The sequence below is a fragment of the Copadichromis virginalis genome, linkage group LG12 (assembly GCF_057382275.1).
Source record: "Copadichromis virginalis isolate Kocher_CV1m ecotype Utaka linkage group LG12, C_Virginalis_male_GT1.1, whole genome shotgun sequence".
Taxonomy (NCBI): Eukaryota; Metazoa; Chordata; class Actinopteri; order Cichliformes; family Cichlidae; genus Copadichromis; species Copadichromis virginalis.
This window is the reverse complement of record NC_140629.1, coordinates 2158472-2183036: the sequence shown is the minus strand read 5'-3', so window position 1 is coordinate 2183036 and position 24565 is coordinate 2158472. Positions and strand designations below refer to the sequence as shown.

The 24565-nt window shown below is 42.2% G+C and overlaps 1 protein-coding gene across 2 annotated transcripts in view; it reads left to right on the top strand.

Moving 5' to 3' along the window:
• Window positions 1–24565, top strand: part of abca2 (ATP-binding cassette, sub-family A (ABC1), member 2) — a 101518-nt gene that overhangs the window by 1288 nt on the left and 75665 nt on the right. For both annotated transcript variants that reach the window (XM_085474326.1, XM_085474325.1), the window contains exons 2-6: window positions 14478–14571; window positions 20204–20315; window positions 20776–20939; window positions 21728–21849; window positions 23328–23441. In XM_085474326.1, coding sequence (XP_085330452.1) covers window positions 14478–14571; window positions 20204–20315; window positions 20776–20939; window positions 21728–21849; window positions 23328–23441 — 606 coding nt within the window. The remainder of the gene's footprint in view (window positions 1–14477; window positions 14572–20203; window positions 20316–20775; window positions 20940–21727; window positions 21850–23327; window positions 23442–24565) is intronic.

The window sequence follows — 24565 nt, the reverse complement described above, 5'->3', positions numbered from 1 at the left end:
ATCGGTCCGAAGCTTTCCTGTGATAAATGTGCTGGTTATTACAAAGCTTTTCAACTTGAGCACTCAAACCACTTGGAGTACAACACTGTGTTATGAAACCTTCTGTATTTACATTTTTACACTTGATAATGATACTCCCACCTCCTTCAGAGTGTTCTTGACTAGGACAGTGTGTTTTGAAGGGGTTTACCATGGAAACATTTTTGCAGTTGTCCACTATATTTGTCTCACATGGTCTTTTTGGTGTTGCTGGAAGACACCAACAAAATGTAGCCGTGTCACTGATAGGTCTGAAGGGAAGCGGGCCTCGCCTGGCCACAGAACTGCTTGATCAGTCGGTAGTTTTCTTTTTCTTTCTCTTTAAACGTAGCCGAGGCACCACGCGGCAAAAACTCACAATCTTACGATTATATTTGGCTTATTTCTAGTCAAAATAATCTCATGACACTTAAAATTAAAATTCCAAACAGCACAAATTCTATTCAAAGCAAAAAATAAAGAACTGCCAGGAAATATTCAGAGTATGTTTTTTTTGAAAGAAGGAAGTTATAATTTAAGGGGTTTTTGTAACGTCAAAACAGGGAAGGTTTGTACTACAAGAAAAAGCTTTTGTGTTTCTGTGCATGGAGTGAAACTATGGAACAGTCTGAATATGGAATTAAAGCAACGTCCAAACATAAAACTGTTCAAAAATAGTTATAAAAATATGATCTTCTCGAACTATAAAGAAAAGGAAAATATTGAAATTAATTGAATGTCTCTATTTAAAAAAAAACAAACTCATGTGATATTATAGTATATAGTAAATCAGAAATCTGTTCACTATTTTTATTACAAATTATAAGTAAGGAAGCTGACTAAATATTAACTGATAATTTATGGTAAAGGGGTGGGATTAAATAAAGTGTTGACTTCCTCCCTTTCAACATGTAAATTAATCAGAATGGTTTTTTTTGTATGTATTTTTTTCTCTCTTATTTTCTTTTCTAAATGTACCTGTATATTGTTCACATGTTGAAATAAATTACCAATCAATCAATCAAAATAAGACACAATCAGCTACAGAGAAATTTCAGTAAGATATAGGAACTTGTTTTTATCTTGTATTAAGCGAAAAAAATCAGCCAATGGAATAAGTGAAAACTGTCCAGTTTCGAGATGCAGCTTTGTGTAGATGCACAATATAGAAGACATACATACATGTGACAGTAACGAAACCCAGGGCTCTGCTGTAATGTGGTGTCAGTCTGTGGTACCAGCAGCTAGCAGTGTGTCTGACCTAGATCTAGTAAACAGAAGTGGGCTGGCATGGTATCTATGAAGACCACGAATAGCTGAGGACTCGTAGAAAAAGATTTTAAATGAAGAGATAACACAAAAACGGAAACACAACAGGAAAGGGATAAACCATCTGCACAGGAGAAAGGAGAGGATACGAGAGAGAAAGACTTTAGAGATGGAGGGATGAAGAATGAAGCTCCTGACTGATAATAGAGCGAATCTGTAGAGGAGCGTTTTAAGGACCACCGAGGGCTTGCACCGGAGACGTGACATGACCTCGAAATCCTTGGGTTTCAAAGTTCGACTCGACTTCAGGGCATTTAGATGCAGTTTGAGCTTCTGATTGTTCTGCTCCACACATGGATGAAGTTACTGACGAGGTTCGGATCTCCTTCACCAACTGTGTGTAATTTACATGCTTACAGACGAGGCTGTGTTCCTTACACAGACACATCCACAAGGCCTGACCGTGTGGTATAGGAATATTAACAGATCTGCAGCGTGTGCTATGTAATACATGTTAAATACTCATACCTGATCAAAACTAAATATAAACCTGTCCTTAAATACTGAAAACCTGGTTTCACAGAGAGAGTGCAGCACTGAACTTTCCTGCATCCAGCTGTTTGTTGGTCTGATCAGATCAGATCTGATATCTAAATATCAATGGTCAATAACGGTGACGTGAGAACACATTCGGGTTCTGGTTGGACTAAAATGTGAGGAATTAATGGTGAATTTCTGTTTCAAGTTTTGTGCACAATGAAAGAAGTGTGTGATTTTTCAGTTTGTTTGCTGTTTTTTGGAGTTATCACAGTTAATTGTTAAAAGGACAGTTAACCTAAAAAATATCTAAATATCTCTTTTCTGACAAATATCGAGCTTGTTCCAAATGGGTTAAATGAAGACTTGGTTATTTTTAAATATTCACAGCAGGCTGTCCACGAGGTGTTTATGCTAAGACTATTAAAGCAGTTCTGATGCAAAATACTGGAGACAATGAAAGGCAGCTCAGAGCTTTGTCCACAGAGTGCCTGTTGTGAATGGACGCTGAGTTTCAGGAGCTTGATATGATCCGTTATGAAACGTACTGCAATCTGTTGGTGAAGAAGTGATGACAACAATTTGGTAGTTCTGGACCATCATCATCTTTTGCCTTTTGTGATGGTTTGTTTTTCCACAGAAATGCTAAGATGTTTCAGTCAGGTGACTTAAACCAAGAACTGGAGGATTTATTAGGGGTCAGTGAGAGTTGATTTTAGGCTGAAGGTAAAGACTTCAGTTTTAACTGTTCAAATATCAGAAATTCAAAGTCAAGCAAGGAAAAAATGCATGGAACCACATTTTGGGGGGGTTTCTACAGTATGGAAGAAGTATACGTGGCAGTTATGTTTGTGGAGTGCATGGATGAAATAAAACTGTCAGCACTGAACCACCTGACTGCCTTTCCAAGTATGCCAGCCCTGTTTCACAGCCTGTTGAGGAAAACTGCCTGATCAGCTGTGTCAAACACTGAAGTCAAGTCATGTTACTTAAGTATTGATTAAAATCCTATTCATAATCCTAAGCTTCTTGTGAACTGTTTTTAATTGTCAGACTGAAATGAATCAGTACGTTTCTGTGTTCCATTAGCTCTATAAGATGCCTGCTAATTATGTTTTAGGGGTAATTTGCAGATTGGGAGGTAGTTATGATAGAATATACAATCGATTTCCAATTAAATATTACAGAGGTGGCACTGACATTCACTGGAACATGGTTAACTAGATTTTTAATGTTGTTGAAGACAAGCTACAGGTTACGTTTCATAGTGGGAACCATTTGATGTTAGTTAGTCATTAAAAAAAAAACACAACTGTCTCATATAAAAGGAGGTAGAGCAGGTCATCTGCTGATCAGAAGAACATGTCTATGTAGGTTCTCAGTCATCCACATCATCGTAGTCTAAGGACCTTGGACATGAAAGCAACTGGACTTCTTTAAGGTTCTTGAAGACATTTCAGCTCTCCTCGGAGAAACATCTTCAGTTCTAAAACCAAACGGTGCAGAGTCCCAGGCATGTAAAGCCTAGTGGGAGTTTTACCTATTGATCATGTACCTCATCACATGAGCCAAGGTGTGAAAAAAGGGTGTGGGTTATTATGGGCCGAGGTTTCGGGTGCAACCACTGTGAGACCTTCCCTCACTCTCTCATGTGATCACCTGATGATGTAGATGTGAGTGGATATTAAAGTGTGTGGGTAGTGATCTCAAAACTGCATTGTTGGTAGCAGACAGTTGTTGTTGGTTTAGAGTAGGGCTGCCACGATTAGCCGACTACTCACGATTACGTCGACTATCAAAATCGTCGACGACTAATTTAATAGTCGTCGCGTCGTTTGAAGCTTTGTAAGATCCCAAAAGACGCAGGAATAAGTAGTTTGGTTTAGATTAAAGTTATAGTTTTCACACAGCTGAATAAACGTCAAGCAGACAGCTGATCATCAGAAGTGTGAGATGCTCGAGAAGTTACTCCGGTGTCCTGTTATAGTTTAGATAGCAAGGAGTTTATTAAACTTCACCGAAACAATCTGCAAATTTCATTAAAATTTAATAAACTATCATCTTGTCTTTATTTTTAGTTAGCACCTTAAACACTTAAAGCTGTAAGCTAATGATAGTTATATAAGAGCAGATGCTGCTGGTGCAATAAGCTGTAGTTTTACTCCAATGGATGATCTGATTAGTCAACTAATCGTAAAAATAATCGGTGACTAGTCGACTATCAAAATAATCGTTTATGGCAGCCCTAGTTTAGATGCAGATGAACAGCTGAGTCTTGTCCTGTCATGGGGCTCTTCTATGTTGTGCCATGAGTTCATGCAGTGGCTGTTTGGTTTCTCTGAGGTCTGAGTACTACTTGTTGCACTGCACAGCATACACTGTCTATATTAGGTTTGGGAGATTTGTTCTTGGGATAAACCAGTGTTTGTCTGAGGGTGTGGCTGGGTGACCAGGATGTCATGTATGAGCTTCTCTGATAAACCTGTTACATAAGGGATGACAGTGTTGTTCCTTTGCATGGTCCTAAATTACTCCCAGTTTGTTTTCCAGAGGGTGGTGGGAGTGAAAGAGGAGGTACTGGTCTGTGTGTGTGGGCTTCCGGTAAACTTCAGTGTTGAAGTTTCCAATGTTTACAGCACAGTCCACAAACAGGAAACTGTTATCTTTATGTCTTCCTGGTGAACTTTATGTTTCTATCCACTGAGTTGATGTGAGCAGTGAAGAATTCCACTTTTTGAGTTTTTATTTTGACACAGGTGCCATCCATGTATCTGTACCAGTGGCTATATACTGTCCCTGTAGAAGAGCCAGGAGCCTTTCTTTCCTTTTTATTTATTTATTTATTTGCCTGTCCCGTTTGGCTCTTTTGCCATCAGAATTATTGTTTAAAGGCGAAGAAAGATGCCCAACGGATTTACTTTACCAAATGGACCATCCCAGCCTTGCCGTAATGGTCCATTTGATTCACCTTTTATTGTTTATTTTATTTTATTTTCACTTGCTAAATACGGGACAGACTTGACTGGGGAAAAGAAAAGGGAGAAAGAAAGAGGGAAAGAAAAACAGCGGGGAAGAGGGATGGGGATAAAGGGCAAAAAACAAAAACCAACAAAACAAACAGACAAAAAATCCATCTCACCTGGATCACCTGCTGAGAAAGAAAAAAGAAAACAAGCAGAAGAGAACAAGAGTAATAGAATAAACAACATCACGATGATATATGGGAATATGACAGTAAATACTAAATATTAAACATTATTGTGCAGCACGTAAGATCAACAGCACACAGTGTGCTTATGGTAGGAGCCAAAAAGGGTGTAGTTTGTGGGTGTGATCACCCGTGTGTACACCTGTGAGCATGGACGCGCTTGTTTTTAAGAGGTTCCTTCATGTAATGATCTGCTAGAGGGTGTGGGGGGGGGGCCACAGCCCCGTCCTCCAGGGCATGAAGCAGGTATGGAGGAGATCAAGACTCCAGACATCCAGAGGCCCCCAGAACACAAGAGACCAAGGAAGACCAACAGAGGGGCAGCCGCGCCACTGTCCCGGAAAGAGCTGAGGAGAGTCCCAGATGAGGGCTCACTCAGCAGCCGCGGAGCAGAAGCCAGGGGGAGTTGCAGTGATGCGCCCGTGAGCTCCGCCGGCAGCCAGCCGTGCCTGAGTGACCGAGCCCCAGGCCGAGAGGCCGGGGGCACCCCGCCTCCGAAGTGGCCCGAGCGAGCCCCAGGCTCCAGGCCCCGATAAGCGGCCGCCAAGGAGTGAGCCGGTGTGTACCTGGACGCCCATCCCCGGACACAAAGAACCACCAACGCACCGATGTCTGAGGGAGTCCGCCACTGGCAGGGGAAGTGGTGGTGGGTGGAGATAGGCCTCCAAACCTTGGAGGGCCTGAGATGTCCCCAGAGAGGTGGCGTCTGATACCCAACCTGACGTATAGACACAGAAATACAGGCACACACAGACACAAACATCCATTCCCACCCTCATGCTCTCATATGCACTCACTCCACACTCAACCAACGTGGAGACAGACATAAAGAGACGCTGTACACACAATCACACTCCCCAAGCGTACTCTAAGCCCCAGGTCTAGGTACCCTTGCCCCTGGAGGGGGAAACTGCACCCAGACCCAGGTAGTGTTACCCTGGGGTGGAGAGAAGCAGACCGCCCCGACTCGGCAGCAGCAGGGAGGCCCCACACTCCAGACCCCAGTCGGACGGCCAACTCCTCCTAGCCCCCCTGCTCCAGCAGGCCGCAGAGAAGACTCCAAACCTCCCTCCACCCGCTCATATGTAGTGTTGATGCATGTGTGTTCTAAGGTGCATTTATAATGGATTGCATTTATATAGCGCTTTTCAGGACCCCTCAAAGCGCTTTTACAATACCACTATTCATTCACTCTCACATTCACACACTGGTGGAGGCAGCTACAGTTGTAGCCACAGCTGCCCTGGGACAGACTGACAGAAGCAAGGCTGCCATATCGCGCCATCGGCCCCTCTGGCCAACACCAGTAGGCGGTAGGTGAAGTGTCTTGCCCAAGGATACAACGACCGAGACTGTCCGAGCCGGGGCTCGAACCGGCGACCTTCCGGTTACAAGACGAACACACAACTCTTGAGCCACGATATTTAGAACCCAGTAGGGCATGGAGCTACCTGCCAGAGAGCAGCAGGTAAGCACATAGCCCCTCCTGATAGCCCTCAATGTCTACGTGTATTTAAAATTGAGAGGTGGGCAACGACGCCAGGGGTGAGGTGTACACCCTGATGGTCTTTTGGATTCCGTCTAGCGTGCCCACCCCCAAGATCCTATATGTATGTGTAATGAGAGTGTGAGTAATGTGAATGTCTAAGTTGTGGGATAAAATTGAGGCAGAGGCAGCCAGAAGGGGACAGAGGGGGGGGGGGGGGGGGATGCCTCCCCTGCACCCTGGTGACATACCTTTACCCCAAGGCCCTGCATGTGTGGGTGGTTGTGGTGGAGCGGGAAGAGGGAGGCAGCTGGAGATGGGGAGGGAAGGAAGGGAGGGGCAAGTGACCCCTCCCTGGGGCCAGCTCCCCCCGCTGACCCCAGTAGGCACCCCCATACTCTGCAACCCGCCAGGGAAAGGGGGTCCAGGCCCATCCGGACCGGGGCCCAGTACAGCAGCGCCCGCCAGGCCCCACAGAGCCCGGGACAGCCCAGCCGACCCCACCTCAGAGAAAACTGCACCCACCCCGTCATCCACTCATCTTCCAGACTACATAATGGTAAATGGTAAATGGCCTGTATTTATATAGCGCTTTACTAGTCCCTAAGGACCCCAAAGCGCTTTACATATCCAGTCATCCACACATTCACACACACAATCACACACTGATGATGGCAGCTACATTGTAGCCACAGCCACCCTGGGGCGCACTGACAGAGGCTGCCGGACACTGGCGCCACCGGGCCCTCTGACCACCACCAGTAGGCAACGGGTGAAGTGTCTTGCCCAAGGACACAACGACCGAGACTGTCCGAGCCAGGGCTCGAACCGGCAACCTTCTGATTACAAGGCGAACGCCCAACTCTTGAGCCACGATCGCCCCACATAAGACAATAGACGCCCAGGCTGAGATCTTCCTCCACCTCTCCTGTAACTCCCCCTCCTGCAGAGTGAGTTCCTGAAGAGAGGAGAGCTCCTGCAAGATGTAACAACCTCCCCCACCAGTTGAAGAGCCCCCCAGGTGGCTCGATGCACCGGCGGCACCCTGCTCCAGGGCTGGGCCCCCATACACCCACCCGCCCATAACCCCGGCAACACACCAAACAGGACCCAAGCCCCCGAGGCCCGGCCAGGGCCCCAGCCCAGAGACGGAGCGCCCCCAGAACCTCACGCCTGTCCCGGACCCACCCAGGGGCAGCCAGGCTACCAGGTCAGTAACCCACGTCCGTCAGCACAGACCCTCCCCTAGCCCCGCTGCACACAGCCGCAAGGAAACCGTCACCTAAGAGCCAACAGAGCCCTTAATAGTCCATGACTGCTACCCCGGGTTGACCCCTCCAAGGAAGAACCCCCCAACACCCTAAGCCTGTCCCTACCCCCACACCAATCACAACAGCGAAGGTGGGACTAAACTATGACCCCCCACCCCCACTAGGTGATGGAGCTGATCAAAGGAGCCCAGAGCAATTGATCTGATGTGGTGGCAGAGGCTGTATCAAGACTAATGTAATCTAATAGATAATTTCTATATTGGTTAGAATTAAGATTATTTTTATTTTTCCAGTTCATGAGGACTGTTTTCTTGGCTATGCATAGGGCAGTGAAAACCATATGGGCGATATTCTTTTCTGAAGTGACATTATCTAAGCTGCCCAACAAACACACTAAGGGGGAAGTTGGAATGTTACATTTCAGACACTTCGATAAGTCTTCACATATCTCGCGCCAAAACTTCTGAACTGGTGGACAGAACCAAAGAGCGTGGATATAATTGTCCGGTGAATTGGTTTGGCAGTGTGAGCAGTTGTTGGTAGACGTAAAGCCCATCTTGAACATCTGATGACCTGTATAGTGCACTCTATGTAGTATTTTGTATTGAATTAATTGAAGACTGGGATTTCTAATTAGATGAAAGGTTTTTAAGCAAATCTGAGACCAGAAGTTTAGGTCTAAGTTAACTGATAAATCCGCTTCCCATTTTGCAATAGGAAGTGATATTGATTCATCTGTTTTAGAAAGCATTCTGTATATTTTGGATAGTAATTTGGGGGTTTTAAGAGTAAGAAATTGAACCACACTTGGTGGTGTTTGTAGTTCAACTTGACCCGATTTAAATTTCTTTTTTACTATGGATTTAATTTGTTGATATTCTAAAAATCTTTTCTTGTTGATCCCATATTGTGTAACTAGTCCGTCAAATAAAATAAATTCTGTTCCTTCTAGTATATGTTCTAAATATTTGATTCCTTTACCACTCCAATCTGAAAAGTTTATCATATTATTGTTTTGTAATATGTCAGGGTTGTTCCAGATAGGTGTACGTTTGCATGGGATTAATGAAGACTCCGTCAAATGTAGAAACTCCCACCATGCTGTCAGAGAAGAGCTGATGTTGATGCTTTTAAAGCATTCATGTCATTGGATGTTTGAGCTGATAAATGGTAGGTCTGAAATCTCTAGATTATTGCAAAGTGCTTGTTCTACATCTAGCCAAGGTTCATCTAAGAGGGTGTGTTTTAGCCATCGTGAGATAAACTGAAGCCTGTTGGCTAAGAAGTAGTGCTGAAAGTTAGGCAGTTCTAGTCCTCCTTTATCCTTGGTCTTTTGTAGTGTTTTTAAGCTTATACGTGGGGGTTTATTTTTCCAAAGGAGCAATTAATTGGAAGGACTGTAGATTTTGACCAGTAATCTGATATTCTTGCAAAAGAGTTTATCAATTCAATCACCCCAGAGATATTGGTTTGTGAATTTTGGAGAAAGAGTAACACATCATCCGCATAAAGGCTGATTTTATGTTCCACATTCTTGCATTTTATGCCCTTAATTACTGAATTCTGTCTAACTGCTGCTGCTAGTGGTTCAATAAAAATTGCAAACAGTGAAGGGGAGAGTGGGCATCCCTGCCTGGTGCCCCTCAGGAGACAGAAGCTGGAGGATGTCTGGTCATTTGTTCTGACACAAGCTGTTGGGGAATTATATAATATTTTTAACCAGTTAATGAAAGAGGATCCAAAACCAAATTTGTGTAAAGTTGCAAATAGAAATTTCCAGTTAACTCTGTCAAATGCTTTTTCTGCATCTAAAGAAAATATTGTAGTTTCTAGGTTTTTACTGTATGAGTAGTCCATCAAATTAAGTAATCTCCGTGTATTTGTTGATGAGTGCCTTCCTTTTATGAAACCTGGGCCGCGAGAGTTGAGGCTCGGGTGTGAAATGTATGGTTTTCAGGGTTTGTAGCATTATTTTGTTATCGTTTTTATCATTAACTCTGTTTTCCTGGGTCTTTTCACGTGTTTTATGAATAAATCTTCTTTTTTTCGATACCGGTACTAGTTTTATTTTGTTGTATTTATCCGCAACACTTTAAAGGCCGGTCCGTGAAAATATTGTCGGGCATAAACCGGTCCGTGGTGCAAAAACGGTTGAGGACCGCTGCTCTAGGGCAAGATACTAACCCCAAGTTGCTCACTGATGCATCCATCAGAGTATGAATGTGTTTGAATGTTAGATAGAAAGCACTTAAGTATACAAAAAAGTGCCTTTGTGAATGAGGCATGTTGTCTAAAGTGCTTTGAGTGCTCTGGGAGAGTAGAAAAGTGCTGATTAATTGATGATGTTGACTATAAAAATTCATCGACGCATCATATACTTATACCAAAAATGTTGTTTTGTAACTGCAGTACACTACAGGTAATATTACAGTAAACCTTTTACACCTAACTTGTTAATCTGTGGGTTGGACTTTATCAATATTCAATTAAATAGTTTAAATGGCACTGAACACTACTCCACCTGAGAAACTATAATATACAGACATTAGTATAATTAGTTTTTGTCTAACTCTGTTTGTTCTGTTATATTAGTAGTAAGCACAGGCATTTATATGAGACTGTCCTGTATAAGCTCATGCACCTCTAAAAGTGCTGAAGTCGTGACAGAGAGCATCTTCAGCATGTTATCAGCAGCTGGGAACATCACCTCAAAGATAAGAGCACGCCTCACTCCAGGGCATGTCCACTGCAATCGTGAAGTCATGAACTGAATCATCTGTAAGCTTCGGAAAATTGTTTCTTAGGACTGGAAAATAAAATATTTTTGATTCCATTTAAAGCTTTATTTGAACTTATGGACAGAACCCATTTTAGTTTCCTATTATGTTTTTGTTTGAATACTACTAGCACTTTAATTTGTATTATCTGATATTTTTATTTATTTCATTCTTAGTGTGGCGGTCCTATTGAGATGTTAAAAGTACATTTGATTATTTTTAAATTCATGTGTTTCCTGTTTTAATTTGCTGTGGGATGAGACAACAGGGTAATATTCACAGGTGGGCAGACGTGAGCAGATGATTCTTATTTTAGAATCAATCCTTTTACACTTCCCTTTTGAACAAGCATGTGGCAACAGTCGGAAAGGCAAACTTCCTTTTAACAGGACGAAACCTCCGGGTAGAACCAGGCTCAGGGAGGGGCAGCCATCTGCCACCACTGGTTGGAAACATAGTTGGTAAAAACGAAGTAATGCATCATGGGATGTGCCCAGCAACGTCTTGCGCTAAATAACTAAGAGAGAATTTAGGATCACCCGATCCAGCCCTAACTATATGCTTTAGCAAAAAGTAAAGTTTTAACTCTAATCAGAAAGCAGAGATAGTGTCTGTCTCCTGAATCCAAACTCGGAGATGGTTCCATAGAAGAGGGGCCTGTAGAGTGTGGGGTTAAATGCTTTGGTTTATCCTGCCTCTTGCTCAAACAGGATTAAAAGTGCAACCTTTATGACAACATCTTTTTTTGTAGGATGAATCGAACACTGCTCTGTTTCCTGTGCAGCCAAAAGTGCCGTAAAAGCACCGCATTGATTCTGATAGTACAGGGTGGGCCATTTATGTGGGTACACTGTAATAACATGGGAATGGTTGGTGATACTAAAGTCCTGTTTGTGGCACATTAGTATATATGAGGGGGCAAACTCCTCCAGATGGGCGGTGACCATGGTGGCCATTTAGAAGTCGGCCATCTTGGATACAACTTTTGTTTTTTCAATAGGAAGAGGGCCATGTGACACATCACACTTATTGGTAATGTCACAAGAAAAACAATGGTGTGCTTGGTTTCAACGTAACTTTATTCTTTCATGAGTTATTTACAAGTTTCTGACCACTTATAAAATGTGTTCGGTGTGCTGCTCATTGTGTTGGATTGTCAATGCAACCCTCTTCTCCCACTCTTCACACACTGATAGCAACACCGCAGGAGAAATGCCAGCACAGGCATCCAGTATCCGTAGTTTCAGGTGCTGCACATCTCGTATCTTCACACCATAGACAATTGCCTTCAGATGACCCCAAAGATAAAAGTCTAAGAGGGTCAGATCGGGAGACCTTGGGGGCCATTCAACTGGCCCACGACGACCAATCCACTTTCCAGGAAACTGTTCATCTAGGAATGCTCGGACCTGCACCCATAATGTGGTGGTGCACCATCTTGCTGGAAACACTCAGGGAACGTGCCAGCTTCAGTGCACAAAGAGGGAAACACATCAGCATGTAGCAATTTCAAATATCCAGTGGCCTTGAGGTTTCCATTGATGAAGAATGGACCCACTATCGTTGTTCCCCATATACCACACCAAACCATCACTTTGTTGTTCCAACAGTCTTGGAGGGATCCATCCAGTGTGGGTTAGTGTCAGACCAATAGCGGTGGTTTTGTTTGTTAACTTCACCATTCACATAAAAGTTTGCCTCACTGAACAAAATCTTCTGCGTGAACTGAGGGTCCTGTTCCAGTTTTTGTTTTGCCCATTCTGCAAATTCTGTGGCCGATCTGGGTCATCCTCGCTGAGATGCTGCAGTAGCTGGAGTTTGTAAGGATGCCATTTGTGAGTAGCTAATATCCGCCGAAGGGATGGTTGACTAATGCCACTCTCCAGTGACATGCGGCGAGTGCTACGCTGTGGGCTCTTGCTGAATGAAGCTAGGACAGCCACTGATGTTTCTTCATTACTGACAGTTTTCTTGCGTCCACATTTAGGCAAATCCAACACTGAACCAGTTTCATGAAACTTAGCAAGCAGTTTGCTAACTGTAGCATGGGAGACGGGTGGTCTCGTAGGGTGTCTTGCATTGAAATCTGCTGCAATGACCCGGTTACTGCGTTCACCAGATATCAGCACAATTTAGATCCGCTCCTCACGTGTTAACCTCTTCGACATGTCAATGGCTGTGAACAAAGAGAAACTTGTAAATAACTCATGAAAGAATAAAGTTACGTTGAAACCAAGCACACCATTGTTTTTCTTGTGACATTACCAATAAGTTTGATGTGTCACATGGCCCTCTTCCTATTGAAAAAACAAAAGTTGTATCCAAGATGGCCGACTTCTAAATGGCCACCATGGTCACCGCCCATCTGGAGGAGTTTGCCCCCTCACATATACTAATGTGCCACAAACAGGACTTTAATATCACCAACCATTCCCATGTTATTACGGTGTATCCATATAAATGGCCCACACTGTACTATACTTGTTAGAACCAACAGTCACTTGTGAGGACACACAACCTGGTCCTCACAAATAAGATTTGAAGGCATTTTTAAAGCTCAAAATGTGGTTTCAGTGTCAGGGTTACAATTAGGTTATGGTTAGGTTTAGGGTAAGGGGTAGCCATTCATATTTAATGGTTAAGGTTGGGTTAAGGGGCAAGGGAAAGCATTATGTCAATGAAGGTCCTCACTAAGATAGCTGAACGGGGTTTCCTGTGTTTGTGTGTGTGTGTAGACTCAGACACTCTGAGAAAAAAACCTGTTGTTTTGTTCCCCAAGAAATGAAAAGTAATACAGTTTTAAAATCACATTAAAATCTCCTTATTTCTAGCATTTTTTTTTCAAGTGTACCAAAGTTGAGATGTATGAGAGTGCTGCCAGATTAAATGGATCATCTATAACAGAACTTGATATGTGAGAAGAGACATTTTTGTTTATTGTAACCTGTGTCAGTGGACTCTTGTCTCTGTCTAAAGAGCCTCTTTGTCTGCACTAACCTTCACAAACAGAACGCACACGCAGCAGCTGGGTGTGTATCTGTGGGCATCCAAGACAGAAGCACAAAGACATCATGGTTCCAGTAGTTCTGTGTGGACAGTGTTACGAAAGAGGAGGCTGTCAGATTCAAGATGATTCATGATTCCTGGAAAGAATCGAGGCCTTCATTTGGCTTTGTTAGCACACACCTTTGTTTTAGATTTCATTAAATGAAATGCACTGCAGCTGCAAGGGGTCCATGTCCAGGTTAAATTCAGGAGTGTTGAAAGAGAAGATGACAAGAAGTTGCCCTAGATGCCAAAGAGCTTGATGAAATTGCCTTGAAAATTTCTGGAGTAATTTCTGAGAATTATTCTGGTGGTCAGAATGCACCCTGATCATCTCACATTTGTAAAGAAATGTGAGGTGATAAGCACACAATCTACTGTGAACCTTTGTTTTAAACTATGGTACTTTTGTCAGCATCTTTTCATCTCATCTCCTCCTCTGATTGTGAGGCACATATCTTGCAATGGACTGTACAGCAGACGTGGCCTATCAGCCTGTCTCTGATGGTGTCTTTAATCTGTAACGTGCCCACAGAGCAAACTAAACTGCACTGCACAGCCTGCTTTAGAGTAACGGCCACATAAAAAGGGTTTGGCATTGCAATGAAGAGGAGCTGTGCAGGCTGGACATCTTTCTCACTCCCTCACCGATGTAAAAGATTGATATCTTAAAGTAAGCAAACTCTGTAAAGTCTATTGTGAAACATGATCTATGAACTGTGTGATGGGAACTGACAAGGAGAGTGTAATGGTAAAGACCCATGACTCAAGATCACTGACCTGAAACTGGACTAGGTTTAGCCCAGATTTCATTGAAATGGAGTGAAAAAATAATCCTGTAAATTATCTTTCTTGTTCCGATTCAGTGGGTGCTGGCTTTTGAGATTTTCATCCCGCTCGTCCTTTTCTTCATCCTCCTGGGTCTGAGGCAGAAGAAGCCAGCAATTCCTGTCAAGGAAGGTAAGCAGAGTGTTTGAGAACCTAAAGACAGCAGTGGGAAAATTGTATTACCAGTAGACATGGGGGGTGGAAGCAATACATTTGACTGAAGTTGCTAATACCCAGGATTAAACGTCTACTGTATCTATCCTCAGAATCAACAACATTTCAGCACTCGTACTGCATCCTGCTGTTTACAGCAGTGATTGCAGCACAGGTATTCTTAGTGTCTCCATGATTTAGGTTAATCTAGTTTGTCAAAGCTACATAAACATTTCATATTCAAGTTCAGCATGTTTAGAGAATATTTTTATATATATTATCAATTATAATAATCAAAAAATGTTAACCTAAAGATACATAAAAATGACTAGACCAGCATAATAACTGTGTGAACAAAAAGTGCAGGTGTCTACCAGACAAAGCAAATCTTTCAAGCTTCCTGTCGGTTATTTCATTGGTTAATCGAGTAATTGGATAAGAAATGTTTTTGTTTTAGTAATGAACATAAAATAAATATTTAAAAGAGAAAAAAACAGCTATTTCAAAATGAACTGCTTATTGGTTTCCAAATTAGAAACTGGTCATAAAGGACTGATTTTACAATTCACTCCGTATATATATATATATACATATATATTAGGGATGCAACGATACCAATTTTTTCAAACCGATACTTGGATCTGAGTACTTGCCGATACAGAGTACAAAAACCGATACTTCTACCACACACACAGACAAATGCAATGAATTGGAAGAGAGGTTTTATTTTATTCTCTGCCGATAATAAATAATATCTTAATAAAAAAGACCACAAAAAAATTTCAAGTGAAAAATAAGCACTTCTGTTAAATTATTGCAGAGTCTCCACATTGTAATTTAACAAAATATCACTGAACTATTGGCACCGTCTCGAGCTTTCGGAATAATAAATAAACACTTCTGTTTGGAATAAAATAAATACAAATTAGGTTTGAGAATAAAATAAACTTTTAAATTATTGCAGAGTGTCCATATTGTAAACAAACAAACAAAATAACGAAAGTATTTGGCATTGACGAACGAACTCCCCATCTGCCCGTGGATCATCAGTCCACTGTGCCGTTAAATCAAGGACTGACATCGCGCACACACTGCTTGTCTTTACCTCTTTAGAGAGTTTTGGCACCATTATCTCCCTGATGTGTGGGCAGCTGGGAATTTCATATCGCAGCTCGAGTGTGCTGAGAAGAATCCTATGTTTTCCACGGCCAGCATTGGCTGGTCATCCAGAGCGATAAAATGAGTCAGAGCCTCTGTTGTTTTAACTGCCCGTGGATTTTCTCTTGACATTTTTCATCGCTTTTCCAAAACCTGAGTTAAAGTTGGCTGTTCCGGTCCACACTGCTGACATTTTGTTTAGCCTAGCTACAGCAGCCTCCAATTTCTCTTTTTTTATCTGGAGCTGCCAGTCTGACTCATCTAACCCTGTGCCTGTTTAGCGCGGGATGTCCCCCTAGTGGCCAATCTAAAAAACTACAACAGAAATGACATGCCACCCTCTGATTAATGAAATAAGTTAGTATCGGTTCATGGTATCGGTTAACTGTTACGAGTATGAGTGCACACACATTTTACAGTATCGGCCCCGATACCAGTATTGGTGCATCCCTAATATATATTATACATATTTTTTTATGTGGGCGAAACTTGTTTTTACACGATGATGACTGAACACGGTCGTGCATGAAACACAGCACTGAGGATTTTGTATAATTGAGTTACTCTAATTACTCGATGAATCATTGCAGCCTTAGAATAAAGTATGCCAGTGCGGTGAATGCAGAGGGTTGCCAGTGAAGTGGCCAATACTGACTAGAATAAATGTGTTTCTATTTATGGCTTAAGTTTACCATAAAGGGGGTGGAGTTATGTGCACTGCCTTAATACTCCTCATTTTTGGTCAGTACTATTACCAGGAGGAACTTAAGTAAACTTGATATCATTATTCAGCTCCTGCTTCGTGGTGAGGCAGCAGCTGCTGCTCCTCACTGCCTTCAAAGGTAAAACATGCAACATCAAACTGCTTTTACTAAATAAAAAACGTTGGAAAGGAAGCTGCAGACCAGCCGACAGTAATACCTGCAGCATCATACCAGCAGCTAATTTAGTCTTATATGGACCCTTTATACTGTCCTCCCACTCGATCCACCAAAAGTATGAGATCAACTTTTGCAACATTTCCTGTTTTTGTGTTCGTAGTTCATCTGCTAGTGATGTGTCTGCTCAGCTGTTAGCTGGTTTTTCATGTGTAACTGTTCCCTGTAGCCATCAGAGCACCCAGTTTATTTGATTTCTTTGTCTTTTATTCTTTTATTTTACATTTCTTTCTTTCTTTTTTCTGTCTTCCTTTCTTTCTTCTGCATGATGCATGTTCTCAACATTTTGGATGGACCAGTGTGTAAGTGTCATTGTGCATTTGTTTTATGCTAACAGATTATATAACATACACTCTGTATATTGGAAGGCCGAGCTCTTCCCGGGACCCGGATTGATTCTTTGGCTGTTGGAGATTTCTTTCACTTTGATTTAGATTGCTGTCAGATTTGTTTGAGTGATCATCTTAAACTGTCCCTTCTGTTATCTCTTAAGGTTGATTTTTGATACAAAGTCAAGAAACGAATTCATGGTTTAACTATAAATGGAGCATTTTAAATGCACCACAGAGAAAAAGACTGAACAGGCAGCCAAGTTTGATGCATCTTAAATGTAGTGATGTATAATCATGTCTCATAAAGGAAACAAATGATCAGGTGTACCCACACACTGGTGTATATAGTTGTGGTTGCAGTTGGGCACACTACTCACAAAACCAAAGGATGTAGATTGAAAAAGCCAGTTTCATATTCCCTCTGAATCTGTACATTGGACACATTTACAGGCTACTCAAGACATTAGATGGTAAACAGTATTGTTGCCCAGTCAGGAGTCATCTTACTTTTTATCTCATGAGCTCCTGAATTATCTGGGTTGTAATTCAGTGCGTGCACTCAGGTAAAAAAGCTCCTCTGGCTCCTGTGAGTGTGCTCCGCTCAGGTCACCTCAGAACCAGCACTGTGATGCACACTGCTGGTTGGCGGACACAGAGAAGCACATCTGTATTGTTATCCAATGGAATTACGAGAAGTAATCTAATCCACGACAGCGCTAACAAATATTTCTGTAATTACTGTTGAATCTTTTCACCATGTTCAGTGTTTCTGACCAGGCTATGAAAACTTAATGAGCTGCTGTTTAGTGCATGCTAATTCTGTTTCCTACACCATGCTGTGCACCTAACACTCCCTCAGTAAATCTACCAGCCTGTGACCTGATCAGAGAGGACAGATGTCAGTGAGCTGAAGAATGAACTGAACTACTCTGTAGGGCACATTTTACTTATATTTTCACACTTCCATTATAGAAATGCACGATGGCATTATTCACTGTGGACTCGTCACTGAATAAATGATTCTATATATACTTGGTGACCTGTGACATGTAAAGACAATCTTTGCTGTTGCCTGGATCTCGTATTGACCCTGTGATCTCCACACAACCTGTGGACTGGCAGTTAAATGCAGTCATGAGTTTAAGGGGGACTCCATAGTTTCTCCACCTTTTGTTTCATTGATTTTTCATTTGAAAAGTGAACATCTGTAAAAGTCAGCTTTTTGTGTAGTTAAAATGTTCCCACTGCGTCAAAGGGACATCTTTTATGTCATTTTGGACATACGATTTTAGTGACGAGGTTGTTTTGTAGCTCCAGGTGACGTCGTTTTTTATACATCTATTACACTTCTAGTGTTGATGTCAGTAGGACCTCTGTGGACGGGCTTTTTATAGTCCAAATCTGGTGGCTGTGGACATTGTTTCAATGTCAAACTTAGACTTAAATTAGATGGAGTTTTTATAAAGCTTCCACCTGTATAGGCTCTGTAGTCCCATGTTTCCACAGGTAGAGGGCACTGTCCTGAAACAGTAAGCAAATGTACTGTTTATGAGAAACCTGCAGTCAGCTGAGCCTGAAGAAGTCACCTGGATGATGATGAAACATTTCTCCCTCTGAAGACGTCCAGATGAACAGAATCAACCTTTTCGGATGGATTTCAATGTTTTTAATATTTCACATTTTTTAAATAAATGGTCGTTTTAACCTAATTACAAACAAATAAGTTGAATAATTAAAATAAATAAACCAGTTAAGGAAAAACTGGAAAACTTAAAATAACAAACAAAACAAAAACCCCACATGTTGTGAATAATTTGAGTAACACAGAATAAATCGTGTTTGTTTATCTATCTTACGTCCGATGTTTAGTGGGTCAGGTTAATAAAACTATTCTGGAAAAACTATTTTTAGCCAAAACAATCATAATATGATGATGATAGTTTTTACTATAATCAGTCCGGTAGTTTATTTTAATGCTGCAGAGTGTATTTGGGCACACACAAGGAAAAGGATAAAGGGGTGGAGCAAGACATTGAACGATGCTTGTTCTTGGTCAGACTCAGTTTGTTACAAATGAAACCATATTTCACTGTGGGTTTGTCTTCAACCCACCATGATATTCTGTGAAGTGACTTAGTTTACATTTTTCTTTTTGACTTTTTGTGGCTATAAAGCATAGTGTTTCAGGGGATTTCCCTAAACGTAAACTTTTAAATACAATACAAATGAAACATTCAGCTTTAGACCTGCAGTGACACCAGGGTAAAACAACGAAGGCTAGAAGCTGGCAATAGACACCTTTCTTTATGAGGGCAGCAGGTGTAAGAGTATGCAATCCAGAGACTACGACAGCCGAAGGCAACCGTTAAAGAGAGAAGTTCAATTCAATATAATTCACTGTTATTTATATAGCACCAAATTGCAACAACAGTCACCTCAAGGTGCTTTATATTTCCAGGTAAAGACCTTCCGATAATAGAGAGAAACCCCAACAACCAGAAGAATCCCCACCCCTATGAGCTAGCACATTTTGGGGAAGGAAAAAAGAGGAAAAACTCCCTTTTAACAGGAAGAAACCTCAGACAGAACCAGGCTCAGGGAGGGGCGGCCGACCGCGACCGGTTGGGGTGACAACAGGATAAAAGACATGCAGAGTGGTTATAAACATGTGGTAAGAAAGAGAAAGTGTAAGAATGGCATAGCTGGACAATACAGATATGAGAGTGAGCAGGAGGACAGTGGGAAGTGTTTCTGTGGGTAGGATGAATCCACACCCACAGGCAAGCTTCAGGAGCAGAGTAACCATGGAAACCTGGAGCAATTAGCAGGAACCAAATTTTCTTTTATCACCGGCTGTGAGATGGTCCAGCTAGCATTTATGGACAGAAGTGGGAAAATATCACAGACCATGACAACATGATGAAAGGCTTCATATTCAGCATTGACATGTGGGAGCCTCTTTGGCCATTAACTGCTGTGCTGCCTGACAGCTTTCCTCCTTTCTGACTCTAACACAATCTCTCCTTCTCCTTTTTCATACTCATTGTCCTGTTTGGTGTCTGATTTCCTTTACCAACCCTTCATATTTACTTCCTCTGTTTCCCTCGTCCCTCTCACTCTGTCTGTGGCTGTGTCTTTTTCTCCTTCTGTGGCACCTGTCCCATTTCCCCCCCTCATGTCCAGCCTTTTACAGCGCTGCGCCACTCACCTCGGCTGGCATCATTCCCATCATGCAGTCGCTCTGCCCAGATGGACAGAGAGATGAATTTGGTTTCCTGCAATATAAGAACTCCACGTGAGTAGGGCTCTTCCGCAGTCTCTTGTTCATTTGTGTTTTGGCTGACTTGTGAGAAATACGTTCACTGCTTCTCGAGCGCACTCTAAGGTCAGTTCTTCTACATATGATGGTTCCAGTGCAAAGGCCTCTGACCCCCCCAAGCCCCTCACGTTTCCCAGCACTGAAACTAGGCCTTGCTGCAGCTGAAGAGGCTTGAATTGAACGCTCACTTTTGTGATCGATGTTGCTAGAATGTTACAACATTATAAATTTTTATTTATGTTAATAGTTATTTTAGATTTGAAAGATCATAAACGTAGCATATTTTCTGCTGAGGCAACATGTACAACACTGTTTTTATGTGCAGGCACTAAAAAGTCAACATATTACAGAACCCGTCATTAGCTGCAGCCTGTAGAGAGACTGTGTTCTTCTTCTTTTGAGGTGTGAGAATGTTTCATGTCTGAATCTGTTTCAGTGTGACCCAGCTGCTGGAGCGGATAAGTGAAGTGGTTGAACAGAATCAGCTCTTCACATCTGATAGACCTGGTTTAGGTCAAGAGCTGGAGACCCTGCAGCAGCACCTGGAGAGCCTCAGCTCCACCCCATTACCACATGACCACAACTTTAACAACAGCCAAGGTGTGACTTTTACACTTTAGACTTTAGAGCTGTTGTTGTCATTGTGCGGATTCTTGTACAGCGAAATTGGATAGCTGGACCGCAAAGGTGCAAAGTAAAGAAAACAATATACAACAAGGAATATATGTATACATATATGTGAGTAAACTATATAGAAACATTGAAACAGACACATTGTGGGGCTGTACACAAGCAGTTATATGATATAAATAAATAAGGGTGGAGGGGCTATGGTCATTTAGGGTGGGGATGGTAATTCCACTGAGACCAAAAATATAAATAAAAGGAAAGACTGAGATATTGATCATGGGATGGCAGCAACATAGTTGATCAATAGCAGCGTCACAGTGACTTCCAGCTGTACTAAATCCAGTTTGACTGTTGCTTTGTGGAAGTCTGTGCTTCACCATTTTGGAACAGTTCTTGTGTTTTGAATTTCCTTTTGAGAAAGAGGACAAAGTGTTAGCGAGTCGGTGCAAGATCCTGCATTGGGACAAGCCGCAGTGTGTTTTCTTCTTCCAGTGATGACCCTCAAAATGAAGATGAACTCAGTTTAGCTCCACAGTGAAATTTCAAACCAACATACGCACAGTTGGGAATCTAATCTTATGTAGCAGGAGAGCCATGAGCAGAATGATGGCGCTCGAGAAGAAGAAACTCGTTTCCTCTGAGTGCAGTAGTAGAACGTCTCGATCATACATCATACATATATACATGTTACTTTCAAAACTCTTGTTTTACTGAATGACATGAAAGCATTGACATGATTTCATGTGTTTTGGGTGCAGGCTTCACTCTGGCCAGCGTGTTGAAGAATGAATCCGTTTTCCAACAGTTCCTGATCAAGAACCTTTCCTTGTCTGACTCCATAGCCAACCTTCTGCTCAACACTCCAGTGAGCCTCGCAGAGGTGATTTACCATTACTAACAGAAAGTCTTCACTCTGTTTGGTTTATTCAATTCATCTCAGCTCAGGAAAATTGCTGTTATTTTATAATATGTCACGCGACTCTTTTGGGTTTGTTTTTTCCGAGGTGCTACGGTCATTTTTCCCATCCCATTACAAAATCAATTTAAAAAGCAGCCAACGTGCAAAGGACAAAACCTTCATAATGCCCAGAAGGCAGTTACAAAATAATTACAGTAGGTAAAAGTCTGGGAAGGTAAACATGAATCTTCAAGACTTTTTGAAGTTTAAAGAAATGAAAAGGATAAATCCAAATATAAAGTTGTAAACTAAATGATAGGTGATGCTCAAAATTCATCAAAAAGTTTTTGTGATGCTTTTGAATAATCATACAATATAATCCTGAATTAAGTGAAGGGTTGGATGGCATTGGTGCAGTAAACGCATGAACAGCTGTTGCTTAATGTTTGTTGTAATCATTGTGTTCTGCTTTGATGAGAAACTGCAGTTTCTGTATCCACCAGATAACTCATCCATATCACCTGAAACACCTTCTCAGTTATTTCAACTACTATTCAGACAGTATGTTGTGCTGGTGTGTTCATGAGTACATTGTTGCATTGTTAGCTTTAGTACTTTAAAGAACTCTGTTAGTGTCCTGAGAGGGAGTCAGAGGATGGACAGCTTCCTTCAGTCAGGCATTAGCATGTGGCTACAGAGGGGAACTGGATTCCAGTAATACACTGGTCTCTAACTCTTAAGAAGGATCTGCACTGCAGGGAATCCAGTTAGCTCACACAATACTCCTGCAAATGTGTGTGCAATTAATAAGCTAGTTTAGAGCAAATGTCTTTAAGCCAACCCAGCTTCAAGTGCTGGATTGAAGCTGGAAAGAGCAAAGAAATATCCCGAGATCAAACGTCCATTACAAAGTTGTTCAGTAAAGATGGATCGCTGGTCGTGTCCACGATCTGTGCAAATTACACCTGTGAAGACTTGGCTGTGAAGCCCCTCCTCTCAGTCCCTCCCAAACATGCCAGAGGAGTTCCACGGAGCATAAAAAGAAACTGTTTTGCACAAAAGTAAAAATAAATAAATGTATAAATGTATTTTAAAAACAACATTTTTGTATTATTAACGTTTGCTTTTTAAGTTTTATCTTATCCTTCTATACCAGTTTGTTTTCCAATGCCAAAATCAAGTCACACAATTCTGGCCATCAGTTTGTTTCCTGACGTTCAAGCACACAAAGGCTCTGCAGCACGAGAGTGATTGGAAACACACCAACAACTCCACGGCTGAGTGGTTAAAAAACAAAAGGTTTTTGAGTGGCTTAGTCAAAGTCCGTACTTAAATTTGGCTTGACGTTTAACGGGCCTTTCATACTCAAAAACCCTCCGGTGTGGCTGAATAGAAAGCACTAGAACAGTGATCCAGAAACTCCGCAGTGACTCGCTGACAGTTTTGTGTGTGATCTGTAGGTTTACAGCCTTATCGTCGGTACACATTTCGGAGATGGCGGAGGAGCCCACAGCTGGATTCAACAGGCCAAGGGCACCACACAAAAACCTAGAGACAGAGTCCTTCAGTTAGAAGTAAGTGCTTCAAGGCTCATGTGGGCAACGACAGTGAGACCTGGAGGGGTGTAACTGGGAGGAATGGTCTGCCTTATCTGCACCCAAGCGGTGTTGTATTATCTGACTTCTGTGCAAACAGTTTGTCCATAACGAACACCATCTTCCATCATTACGGTGTCCATACGTGCACATGGCCCCAGGACATCCTAGGCTGCAGCTCAATGATCAATTTTGTAATCGCATCATCAGGTCTGAGGCCGTATGTTCTGGAGCAGTCATTCTCAAACTGTGGTACGCATACCACTGGTGGTACGTGAGCTCCCTCTAGTGGTATGAGGGACGTTTCCCCCCAAAAATTAAGATGAAATAAAATACCATGTTCTGATTTTCGAAAAATTTAGTCGTACAGCTCTGCTATCACTTCCAACATGAATTAAGACTAAACAGCAGTGGCTGTTTAGTCAGTAGGGTTACTGAGGTTGGGCTAGCTGGGCTAGCTGCTTCACTGAGTGAATGGGTTAAATGCAGAGAATAATTTCCCTACAGGGGATTAATAAAGTATACAAAAAAATGTGTTACATGGTGGTTAGCTACAGAGCTGCTGCCCCAGCATGTAACAGCATAGAGGATGGCAAAGATGGTCACAAAGATGATGTTTTAAACACTTCAGCTGCCTCAAAAAATAGACACGACTCCGGCCCGTCCTGTAAAGTGCAGTGGTGTTCTAAACCCCGTCCAGTTTATTATCTATGTGCACTCCAATGTATTTATAGTCCTCCACAATCTCCACATCAACTCCCTGGATTGTAACAGGGTTCAAGGTTTCCTGGTCTTCCTAAAGTCCACAGTCAATTCTTTAGTCTTTCTACTCGCACCACGTGACAAAGGAGTCAACCACAGCCCGGGACTCCATCTTATCAACCTCAGTGATGCATCCAGCCATCCCAGAGTCATCAGAAAACTTCTAAAGATGGCAGGTCTCTGTGCAGTCTCCAGAAGTTCTCTGAAGGATGCTTGACAGACCTGGCGCAACTGAACGTATAGTGACGGTGCTCTGGAAACACCAAGCAGAGGCCTCGGTCCACAAGATCTTCAACTTGCACCTCCGGAACAGCAACAACAGCGTTCTGAGAGAGACAGGG